General features: G+C 42.3%; 1 protein-coding gene across 1 annotated transcript in view; it reads right to left on the minus strand.

Annotated features, from left to right (window-relative positions):
- Positions 1-9,330: 9,330 nt before the first annotated feature.
- LOC311126945 (DNA-binding protein SATB1-like) overlaps positions 9,331-13,188 on the minus strand; it is a 41,406-nt gene continuing 37,548 nt past the window's right edge. Inside the window, exon 13 of the mRNA XM_084158668.1 lies at positions 9,331-10,144. Within this exon, the coding sequence (XP_084014794.1) occupies positions 9,554-10,144 (591 nt within the window). The 3' untranslated portion in view covers positions 9,331-9,553. The remainder of the gene's footprint in view (positions 10,145-13,188) is intronic.

Genomic DNA, 13,188 nt, shown 5'->3' on the forward strand with positions numbered 1-13,188 from the left:
AAGAGGAAGAGGAGGAAGATTCAAGCCATACTTCCAGCAATCTTCAGAAGTGTGTTATGATTGTGGACAGGTTGGTGACTTTGCTGTGAGTGAAATGGGCCAGAAGGAAACACAAGAGGGAATTTCAGAGGAAGATACAGGGGCAAGTCAAGATCATCTGGAGGACAGGTGAACCCTTATAGGGGCCAGGAGCAAGGATTCTAGGGGTGCTGAGAAGATCCGAAAGGGGGGTGTCAGCTGGTAGCACCAGTTAGGGGAAAAAGATCCAACAATTGAGGTGAAAATAAACAACCGATCATTGGAAGTGATGGTGGATAGCGGAGCTGCTTTTATCTGTGTTGGGCCTGAAGATGTTACACATCTCACTATGTCAAATCAACTAATTAGGACAGGGATTTGAGGGAGTGAAACAGTTGATTCCTCTTACGGAACCAATTGAGCTCTGCTATAAAAATCAGAAAATTACAATACCCATACTGGTATCAGAACATCCACCTATTGCATTGTTGGGAAGAGATGCATTGTGTAAGTTGAACTGTAAAATAAAATGTACACCAGACGGCTGTCTGGTAGAAGTGCCAAAGGAAAAGGTTTACCAATTGTTGATGATGACAGAGATGGATTTGTCTTTAGTATTCTGGATAGGAAATCTCAGTGAAGATTTTTTGAAGCAGGCTAAGATATGGGAGAAATTCATTGGGGAAAAATATGCCAGATGCGAGGCTTCTGGAATATCCATTTCAACTCAGCTAAAGTATTTTAAGAATGCTGCCCAATCGAACTCAGAGGAATGGTTGAGTCATCAACCAAAGAAAGTTCAACTCAGCTTATGTTGAATAATAAGGAGCAGCTATGAAGATAAACATAGACGATTATCTGGATAAAGAATTGGAGATTGAGAAGAGTGTGCCACATGTGACCTTGTTGGTTTCTGAAGGCTATGAGCAGAAGCAAATAGGAGAAATGAAGACAGAAGCAGAGAAAGCTGTTTTCGTACTGATGAAAGAGAATTTGGGGATTTGGAGGAGTGAAGATCAGCGATTTCTCAAAATAATGATTTTGGCTCAAGGACAAGGAGAGTCATAAGCTGTACGGAAGACACATTAATCTATTTGCAGTGTGAAGATGGATTAAGACCCTATGAAAGAGGAGATGTTGCAAAAAGTTCAAGAATGTTTGTGGTCTCAACATAGTACCGATATTGGACTTGTGAAATCAGCCCAATTGAGGTGAAAGTTGAACTTCGACGAGGAGCCAGACCTCCTTGGAAGAATTAGTATCCATTGAAAGATGAAGCAATCCAAGGGATTGAACCATAAATTGAAGGACTTTCAAAAGCAGGTGTTTTGAAGACAATAAAAAATCCTTAGAGTAGCAATCCATTGTTGTCTTTGGAGAAACCATGAGGGGTTGATAGTAGCGCCTCTAGACCTATTAGGTCTGATGATTCAGGAATCTATGGGTTAGCTAATGTTGCAAGGGGGGAGGTTAGGAGAAAGATCATAAAGGAGTATGGTTTTTGGGCACCATATTTGCTTGAACAGGTTGACTATGTCATAGGCAGGTGCACAATCTGTCGGAAAAATAATGTTCGCAGGGGTGTGACTGTTATTCTTGGTTACATTCCTACACCAAGAGAATTTGTGGATAAATCAGTGAAAGGGTTTGAAAAGTTAGGGGAAAAAGTCAGACTAAAAAAAGTTAAGAAAACTAGGGTTGAAGGAACTCTAGGAAAGTCAGCTCAGCTTCTATGTAAGTGTAGGAGAGAGAACAGTGGTGAAGGGAAATTTTGAGTTCAGTGGGAAGATAGATATGGCAGGAGTTTAGATATGTTAGGAGCAGTTGCATTAAGAAAGTATGCGTTGCTGAATGATAAGAGAAGACTGAAGATTGAGGGTGATTGTAGTCTCTATGTGTACAATTCCCAGCAAGAGGATCAAGGTGATTATAAATGTATCTTTTATAATCAACAGTTTGAAAGTGAGGGATTAGAGTTGGGACTGAGAGTTAATGTAGTGACACTAGTGGTGATAGATGGAAATATAAGTAAAGAGTTCAAAGCTTTAGGGAAAATAGATGAGTCAAAAACAATGACATTAACACTTCAGCCTATTACAACAACAGTGAGAAGCAATTCAACTCTTTCAACATTGACAGTTATTAAAGCTATAAATGTATCACATTTGATTACAATGGAGCCAATCGCTCCAACACCAATTTTAGAGGAAAAGACTGTCATTAGGGTTAGGATGGGTGGTACAGCTCATCTTCCTTGTAGATGTGAGAGAAGGAGTGGGGGTGGTGACATTCCTCCCATGTGGAGAGATAATTATGGAGAAGAAGTGTTGTTATCAGGACCAGAAGTAGAAGCTGTTTCACCTAGTCAAAGGAAGTATATTTTGTACAACGATATGAAGTGGAAGAGGGTTATGAGTGATTGCTCACTTATTTTGTGTAATGTTAGAGGGGAAGATCAGGGAGAATACTATCATGGAGGTACAGGATGAGTTCTTTGATTTTGATGGAAGACAAGAAGATATATCTGAAAAATACCGCTCGTTAGGGAAGAGAGAAACTAAATGGAAGGCATATGGATTTGATTCTTCTGTTTTGCAAATTAAAGATGGGTGGGCAGGTAGGAATCTATGGTTCCAGCAGTTAACTCATTCTGTAAGATCAGTGAGGAATCTTGAGGGTCCATGTCTGTTGAGAATTCTAGCACCAGGCACATGGGGTTGAATCTTAGAGAAGGTGGCTCAATCCTCTATCAAGTACGTGCCAATCTTATGCTTTATCATGGCTGTTGTATCAGCAACAATCACTAACAGATACAATAATGTCGTTGTCGAAGCATTTGTTTAGGCCTAGATTTAAGTGTTCTTGGTTAAATGAATTACCCTATGTGAATTTGTTAGATCGGAAGGAAAATCAGTTAACAGCGCTTCATGAAGCATTGGAGGTGAAACCTGTGAGGGCTAAAAGCTGTTTTTGTTAAAATAAAACATATGATGGAAAGGGGATGTTTAGGGGAATATCAGATTGTATGATTATATGATGACTTTGGATAAGCATGAACGTAAGGTTAGTAATGAGAAATATAATGTAACTTTTTATGTTCCAGTTAGTAAAAAGAGCAGGACTTTGATGGTGAAAGATCAGCTTTTGCATGGCAATGTGACTATTGGGAATTTTAGAAACATCTGGGGTTTGTGGTGAGAAAGAATATATTCTTACCCTATGGATGGACAGGATGTTGTTACATGTAGACGTTGAAGCTTCCATATGAGGTTTTTACCATTAAAAGAGGGGAAGCACCGGAAACAGATAAATCTGATTCTGAAAGAGAGAAATTTCATAGTCTGGAAGCCTACCATTGGAGGATAAGTCTAGGAGAGAAGTGGGGACTTTTTCCATGTTATGGTGTAAAATTTTTGGCAGATCACATTGATAATATTACCTATACTTTGCAGGGTTTTGCAAATGAAATGATAAGAGGGTTTAACCTTCTGTCAATACTCAAAGGAGTATTGATGGATAGATATCAATTTTGAATATCCGATCATTTTTCACATGTTTTTACATATTATTGTGATAGTTAGTATTTTGTGATGAATCAAAGGGGGGAAATGGAATGTGATTCATTTTATATATCATTTTTATATTATTGTTGATATTGATGTTTTAATTTGCATGTGTTGTTTTGCAAAATATACTGTTTGGTCTTTTCTTTTCTTCCAGAAGCATATGGGGGAATGTGTAGAGGGGATTCAAATACTCAAACATGGACAATATGAATGGACTGGAGGAAGTGGAACAAGGAAGGTGTGGAAAGGTTCAGATTCCATCATCGACGTTTCATTGAAAGTCGACACTGCTGAGGAGATGCAGTGTAGTGGACTACATTCCAGTGTCTGCAATGATATATAGACATATTTGCATGTGTAATACATAATTTGTGTCATATTCTTTCTGTATTAATTTTTGAAGAATGATATTTTCTGTAGTTGGATGCATGTGGGGATCTCAGATGTTTGTTTATTTCGTGGATGCTTAGGGATATTGGGTCTAGGCAGGGACAGAGAGAATCCACAGGAGGGTCCAATGGGTCGACCAGCCTGAATGTGGACATTTTTTGATTGTATTTTGTTTTCTGAGGCTTTCATGTGTATTCAATTATATCATAGTTTAAAATGCATTGATAAAGATTTATGAATTGATCTGGAGTACTTAAGTGGTTGCCTGGGGCAGAGGGGCCGTGAGATAATTTTACTGTCTTGATTGATTGATGGATATTTGGAAAGAAAGCTGCCAGACAGGTTTTTCGCTCTCACACTCCATAAAGATTTGTTCATATTTCATATAAATTTATTTACACTCCATAGAAAAATGTGTTTACTCTCCATAAAATTTGGTTTATTGTTAAAGTTACTCAATAAGATAAATTGTTATTTGTCATAATCCTATTCTTTTTGTTTTCGAGACTTAATTAGTCTCGAAGGGGGGAAATATGTGGTGTCTAAACAATGTATGACTTTGCTGACGTTTGCAAATGGTGTCTTAGAGGAAGTTGACTCAGCTTGTGGAAGCATCTGGAGAGCATTTCTATAGGGGCACCCTAAAACAGAGGAAGTCTGTTATGTGGCGTCCAGGGATTGGCCTCTAGGGGAAAACACCCATATCAGGTTACATAGGATATATATACCTTGGTTGGGACAAAGGAGGGGGAGAACAACATATTAAGAGATTGGGCCGGTTGTTCTCCAGATGTTTGCAGAAGTCTGTAAATTGGCGCTGAAATCTTCAATGTAATAAATAATTATAATCGAGGACAGTGTCAGTGGATTTCTTGTCATCACAGCATCTCAGCATAGTTCTCGACACTACAAACACCTACTCATTCAAGGGTTTTTCTTTATTTTTACTATTTTCTACATTGTAGAATAATAGTGAAGAAATCAGAACTATGAAATAACACATATGGAATCATGTAGTAACCAAAAAAGTGTTAAACAAATCAAAATATATTTGACATTCTACAAATAGCCACCACTTTGCAAACTCTTGGAATTCTCTCAACAAGCTTCACCTGGAATGCTTTTCCAACAGTCTTGAAGGAGTTCCCACATATGCTGAACACTTGTTGGCTGCTTTTCCTTCACTCTGCGGTCCGACTCATCCCAAACCATCTCAAGATGGTTGAGGTCGGGGGATTGTGGAGGCCAGGTCATCTGATGCAGCACTCCATCACTCTCCTTCTTGGTAAAATAGCCCTTACACAGCCTGGAGGTGTGTTGGGTCATTGTCCTGTTAAAAAACAAATGATAGTCCCACTAAGCTCAAACCAGATGGGATGGCGTATCACTGCAGAATGTTGTGGTAGCCATGCTGGTTAAGTGTGTCTTGAATTCTAAATAAAATCACAGACAGTGTCACCAGCAAAGCACCCCCACACCATAACACCTCCTCCTCCATGCTTCACCGTGGAAAATACACATGCGGAGATCATCCGTTCACCCACACTGCATTTCACAAAGAAACGGCGGTTGGAACCAAAAATCTCAAATTTGGACTCCAGACCAAAGGACAGATTTCCACCGGTCTAATGTCCATTGCTGGTGTTTCTTGGCCCAAGCAAGTCTCTTCTTCTTATGTCCTTTAGTAGTGGTTTATTTGCAGCAATTCGACCATGAAGGCCTGATTCACACAGTCTCCTCTGAACAGTTGATGTTGAGATGTGTCTGTTACTTGAACTCTGTGAATCATTTATTTGGGCTGCAATTTCTGAGGCTGGTAACTCTAATGAACTTATCCTCTGCAGCAGAGGTAACTCTGGGTCTTCCATTCCTGTGGCAGTCCTCATGAGAGCCAGTTTCATCATAGGGCTTGATGGTTTTTGCGACTGCTCTTGAAGAAACGTTCAAAGTTCTTGACATTTTCCGTGTTGACTGACCTTCATTTCTTAAAGTAATGATGGACTGTCGTTTCACTTTGCTTATTTGAGCGGTTCTTGCAATAATATGGACTTTTACCCAATAGGGCTATCTTCTGTATATCCCCCTACCTTGTCACAACACAACTGACTGGCTCAAACACATTAAGAAGGAAATAGATTCCACAAATTAACTTTTAAGAAAGCACACCTGTTAATTGAAATGCATTCCAGGTGACTACCTCATGAAGCTGGTTGAGAGAATGCCAAGAGTGTGCAAAGCTGTCATCAAGGCAAGGGGTGGCTATTTGAAGAATCTCAAATATAAAACACTTTTTTGGTTACTACATGATTCCATATGTGTTATTTCATAGTTTTGATGTCTTCACTATTATTCTACAATGTAGAAAATAGTAAAAATTAAGAAAAACCCTTGAATGAGTAGGTGTTCGAAAACTTTTGACCAGTAGTGTATACGCATAGATTGCATTAGGATGACTGATGCAGTGTTATTTGGGTTGTTAATTGAATTCGTTCTGACATTTCTTGATTTTTATTTTTATTTTTTGATTGTTTATGTACTTGTTTGACATTTTACTGCACTGTTAGGCGCTAGTAACACGAGCTTTTCACTGCACCCAGTATAACATCTGCTAAACTGTGTACATGACCAATAAACTTTGATTTGATAATACACATACCATTTCAGACATTAATTTAGTTTGATTATAACTCAAAGATGTCAAACAGTATTTTTCTTTGTCATGAGATATTGTTTCCTTCCATACTGCAGTGTTTGATCTAATGCATTCTGGGAAATGTATTTTTTCAGATATTTTAAAACATTAAGGGAATTATGAATTATTATAGACAACCCACAACATGATCTTAGAATATTTCCAGACCACTGTATTTAAAATTGTTTTAGAAGAATGAGTTTTAAAAATGAAATGTTTCAACCTTATGCTACATGTTATTGGTAACCATACATCATGCCAAAATAAAAATGTCTATGGTGATAAATGAGCCATTTGAATTTCATTGAATTTAATTCAATTCTACTTCGTTCAATTCAAATGCTGCTTCATGTGGGGTGTGGCCATTTCAAATTCAATTCAAATTCAAGATTCGAATTGGAATTAAAGAGCCATTTGTAACTCAATTCAGAATTGATCCCAACCCTGGTATGTACACTCTTAGAAAAAAGGGTTCCAAAAGGGTTCTTCGGCTGTCCCCATAGGCAAACCCTTTTTGGTTCCAGGGAGAACCCTTTCGGGTTCCACATAGAAACCTTTTGGGTTCCATGTAGAACCCTCGGTGGAAAGGGTCCTACATGGAACCCAAAAGGGTTTTCTACCTGGAACCAAAAAGGGTTCTTCAAAGGGTTCTCCTATGGGGACAGCCGAAGAACCATTTAAAGTTCTAAATAGAACCTTTTTTTCTAAGAGTGTACAGTGTTTGTTAAACTACTGTGACCATTTCCCCTTCAATTATAAATAACCTAAAGTGCTCAAGAACTCAAATCTCTGGTGATTGAACCCCTTAGAATCCCCTCATGTGAATATGTGATTCAAGCATCTGTATATTTCTCCTCCTTTGCTTCAAACACACACAATGTTACACTGGCCTTTATTTTGAAAAAGGAAAAAAATAGCAAAACATCGAGGGAATCCAGCCCAGACTGGCTGGCACATATCCGAGGGTGTTAACAGTTTATGGTAATTTCAGTGTGGAGCAGACAGACACCTGAGTTCACCTGGGGTTCAGGGAGAGGTCAGGGCACATGTGCTGTTTTGACACGTTTTCTCCCTGTAGAGGGCTTCGTTAGCACAGGTATTAACACCCCACTTTTATTTATTACTCAGGTCTCACAGTTACTTCAGACGCTCAGGACAGTATCAAGATAAAATATGCAAGAGTGGAGCTCATGTACAGTGGTTTTCAAAGGTATTGGATATGCGCATTTGTTAAAAGTGTTAACTTTTGCACACAAAAAAAATCAGACAATTATAAAATGTGATACTTACAAACTAATTTGACTGAAAAGTCATTATATGTTGTTGATATCTACTGTTGAATATGGTAAGAGAAACCTTCTATAGGCGCAAGGAGTACGGTCACATGAATGCCAAGAATCTGGGGTACAATACAAACCGTTTAATTGTGTAATTACAATAAAGAACCACTCCTAGTTAGACAATTTCTGCATAAAGAAACCGAGAAACACTTATAAAACAGTCAGTTGTAACAAAATAACTGGTGTTCTCATTGAAATAAACTAATAAAAAAGAAACACTTTTTTATACAGGATATTTATACAGGAATAGCTTTGAATTGGATTGTTAACCAAAGGAAGACACATTGCAGACATCAATATTCACACAGATTGCATATGTTTTTCTCTCTCTAAGGTGTTCTATAGGTTAGTAATTTACCTAATCTTATTTGCATGATAGTAAAAATTGCATACAACATTAATTGTGAAGCTTGTAGCATGAGTTGCTTGACATACAGCACTTTTATAGGCAACCTTTAAAGCACATTTTCCATTTAAAACGTTAAGACACTTTTTGTTTTTACTGCCAATCAAAATTACATTTATAAATAGAAAAGGATCAGTGAAATAAAAAAAGCGCTTTGTAACAAACTTTCCAAAAAAAGTAATTACATCAGAAACACTGCATGAACTGCAAATAAATAATGTAGAAGACAACAAAAAACAGAGTTTGTGATTCACATTTTAAAACTGTGTGGCTGATTCAGAAAGTTACAGTGACAAAGGTTTTGCAAAATAATCTAATCGGCAGTGCCATATAGTACAAGGCATTTATTGGCATAGTTTCTTTAAGACTGTATTTTTTTTTTTACAGTTAATATAATGTCTATATATATATTTATATTTCTTCCTAACAAATAATATGTAACGATTGAGCTATTCTCGGCGACGCACCTGGGGTGCGTTTTGCGTTCCAGAGTTTGAGTGATCCATAATCACTGTCATGTTTTTCGCTTTTTCAAAGAATAACTAATTTGCCAGCAGGCTTCCAGACTTAGTACCTTATCATTAAGGCCTTGTCATCCACTTGGTCCTCGATTTCATATGCATTTTAAAAATCCAGTTAACACCACATACGTAAACACCTATCAAAGTCCTATCAAACTCCATGGGGACTTTTTATTATAATATCAGTAGCTCAAAAAGAAAGAAAATCAGTGTAAAACAACAGACATTAAGTGCAGTCAGCAAATATCCACGGCAATATACTTAAGAATACTTTCTTTTGTGCAGGTTATTTAAATGATGCATCAGTCTTTACAGTGAATAATACAAGTTTTACAAAATCAGAAAAAGCAATACTTATTCGTATTACTGTAGTCTGTGGAAATGAGGGGGTTTCCAGTGTGAGAACGCTAGCGTTGCGTAGTCTTTCAGTCTGCATTGATATATAAATGCTACTCGTACGCATAGAGTCCAGACTCTGCATTGATAAAAACACTACTCTTTTCTCTCGCAGCGGTCGCACTGCGCTAGTCAGACCATTACCCTTTAGCATTGCATTCAGTCTCTGTCTGTACAGCAACACTACTCTTTCAGCACAGTGTTCAGACTGGGGGCAGCTCTCTCTACTCCTTGGCCTCGTGGTCAGACTCTGAGTGGGGCTCGGCGCGGGCCAGGTGCTCCTCGATCTTGATGGAGAAGATGGTGCTGTTGGTCTGTGTTCTCTCTTCCAGCTCCTTCAGCAGCTCGGCGCTGCCCTCCCTGAAGTCCGACAGCTCCTCCTCGAAGGCCGGGCTGCTGCTGCTGCTATTGCTGGGCTCCTTGGGCGGCTTGGCCGGGTGGTTGACGTAGAAGCGCTGGTTCTGGAAGAACTTGATGATGGTGAGCTTGGGCAGGTCAAGCTGGGCCGACAGGGTGTGGATGGCCTCCTCGTCTGGGTACATCCCCACGTCCTGGATGAAGCTCTGGAGAATGCCTAGGGCCTCTAGGGAGATCTTGCCCCCGCCGGAGCGAGCCTTGGTGCCCCCGCCGCCGTGGCCCTCGTCCTCTGTCTCTGCTGGGGAGGCGGTGGAGGGCTGGCGAGGGGGCAGCCGGGGGCCCATTGGTGGTTGCTGCTGCTGCTGTTGCATGGACTGCTGGGACAGTGGAGGCTGGGAGGGGTGCTGGAGGGACATGGGGGGCTGATGCTGCTGCTGTGGCTGGGGCGGTTGATGGGTCTGAGACTGTGATGGAAAAAGGGGGGGGGGGGGACAAGAGACGGGATGTTATCAGTGAACACTTATCGGTGACTTAATAAGGCCTTTCATTCAAATCAATTGAGTTGTGTAGAAAAATGGTCCCACTGTGTATAGAACAGGCGCTCCGCTGGAGGAATTTCCATGTAATATCTTATTGAATGTAATCAGTTCTTGAGATATTTTCATGTGGAAATTGTGTCTTTCATTGTGGGGTAGAGTTACCAGCACTCACATATAAACCTGCGCGTGCACACATGCACACACACACACATACACGACACACACGCATGCAAACACGTACACAGACACTGAGACACTGAGAATTCACACGGAAACTGTGCATTCTGGTTGGTACTATCGAGCTTATCAGACCCCATTCAAATGATATTGCCAGACCGCGATAAACAAACTCAATGTGTGTACAATTCAAAACGCGATCGCCGCCGATTGCCATGGGTGTGAGAATGCTAACGATGGCTTTGCTTTGCCGTCGGTATCCCGCTAGTGTAAACACATGACACATTACTCCTAAAATGTCTCATTGTTTGCGTGGAGAGATTGTTGAGTGGGCAACTCGTTCTCCTTATTGAACACACAAAGTTTTTCTTCCTGAGTCAGACCCACTCCAATTGGAGTTTGGTAATGAAGTTTAGAAAACACAGCACTTTACAGATAGCTTATCGGCCAGCTGCACAGCTTCACTCAAAGATCCCATTTAACACTAGAACACACACATATAGGGAGCTTTAATAAGGGCGGGTTAGCCAATGAGTGCTGGCTTCTCTCTACGTCTGTGCGTCACTGTTTTGCAGCAGGTCTCTCTTGAGAACAAGCTTTTTAATCAATCGACTGACCTGGGTTGACAGAGTTTCAACATGAACACCAATAAACACTATGAAGTGCAAGTGTTAGTAGTTCCTCTATGTATTACAGTATTGAGCCATTTTACTTGAAGCTGTCACGATCGTCGGGAAGAGAGGACCAATGCGCAGCGTGGAATGTGAACATACTTTATTTATTATTCACCACACGAACAAAACAACAAACGATACGAAACGTGAAGTCCTTGGTTACAACACAAACCATACGGAACAAGATCCCACAAACACTGTGGAAAAACAGGCTACCTAAATATGGTTCCCAATCAGAGACAACAAGCAACAGCTGATTCACGTTGCCTCTGATTGAGAACCACACCGGCCAACATAGAAACAAACGAACTAGACAATCACCCTAGCACACAAAACACATAGAAACCACACACCCTGGCTCAACATAACATAGTCCCAGAGCCAGGGCGTGACAGTACCCCCCCCCCAAAGGCGCGGACTGCGACCGTGCCAAACATAAACCGAACAGGGGAGGGCCGGGTGGGCATTCCTCCTCGGAGGCGGTTCCGGCTCCGGGCTTGACCCCCACCCTCCAACCAACCCCCCAAAGCGCCCCTGGTCCGGTCTGGCCCTGCTGGCCGGAGCTGGACTGAACACTGGTGGAGCGGATTGCTCTAGCTCCGGAGTGGAGCAGCTGACCGGTGCCGGACCAGGCACCGGTGGAACAGGCACGGGCTGTGCCGGACTGACGACGCGCACCACAGGCTCGGTGCGGGGAGCAGGGACGGGCCGGACCGGGCTGACGACGCGCACCATTGGCTTGGTGCGGGGAGCAGGGACGGGCCGAACCGGGCTGACAAAGCGCACCACTGGCTTGGTGCGGGGAGCAGGAACAGGCCGGACCGGGCTGACGACGCGCACCACAGGCTTGGTGCGGGGAGCAGGGACGGGCTGAACCGGACTGACGAAGCGCACCACTGGCTTGGTGCGGGGAGCAGGAACAGGCCGGACCGGGCTGACGACGCGCACCACAGGCTTGGTGCGAGGGGCAGGAACATGCCGGACCGGGCTGGCGACGCGCACCACAGGCTCGGTGCGAGGGGCAGGAACATGCCGGACCGGGCTGGCGACGCGCACCACAGGCTCGGTGCGAGGGACAGGAACAAGCCGGACCGTACTGGGGACACACACCACTGGCCCTACGCGGGGATCAGGAACGGGCCGGACCGGACTGGCAACACACCCCAGTACCTCTCGCCGTGCCTCTACATTCTCCTTCCCCCTGGTGACCAGTGACTCCCGTAACCTGGCGGCCTCCTTTGCCAACCCGCTGAACCACTCTATCCCGGCCTCCTGCTGCCCCGTCGTCCACGGCGTGAGCCCCCCCCCTAAAAAAATTCTGGGCGTCTCTCCTCCCCGTGGGCCAGGCCTCCATGGCTCTCGCCAGACTCTCGCTCCTCTGCTCCAAAGTCCAGCCTCTCTCCTCCTCCCGCGGCTTGACCCAGTCGAGGTTGATATCCTTCAGAGTCACCTCTGGCGTTGGCTCCTGGACACGCTGCTTGGTCCAGTTATGGTGGGATCTTCTGTCACGTCGTCTTGAGAAGAAGTGGACCAATGCGTAGCGTGGAATGTGAACATACTTTATTTATTATTCACCACACAAACAAAACAACAAACGATACGAAACGTGAAGTCCTTGGTTACAACACAAACCATACGGAACAAGATCCCACAAACACTGCGGAAAAACAGGCTACCTAAATATGGTTCCCAATCAGAGACAACAAGCAACAGCTGATTCACGTTGCCTCTGATTGAGAACCACACCGGCCAACATAGAAACAAACGAACTAGACAATCACCCTAGCACACAAAACACATAGAAACCACACACCCTGGCTCAACATAACAGAGTCCCAGAGCCAGGGCGTGACAGAAGCCAAATAATTTATATTCCATTAGCAGTTAACTTTTCTGAGAAGTATCCCACATTTTTTATCTGATATTAGGCTCGATGAGAAAAATCTGATTACGGTATTTCTACACTGGTGCTTTTGTATGGGACTGGCCATATGTTTCTGGCTAACAAAATAACTGATCAGCCATTCAGCTGCCACTATGTTTAATATAAGTATTTATGTTTAGAATTCACAGTTTTAAACGTTTAAAGTGAGTCTCAGGTTTCTGTGTTCA

The sequence above is a fragment of the Coregonus lavaretus genome (genome assembly GCF_964263955.1).
Source record: "Coregonus lavaretus genome assembly, chromosome: 3".
Classification (NCBI taxonomy): domain Eukaryota; kingdom Metazoa; phylum Chordata; class Actinopteri; order Salmoniformes; family Salmonidae; genus Coregonus; species Coregonus lavaretus.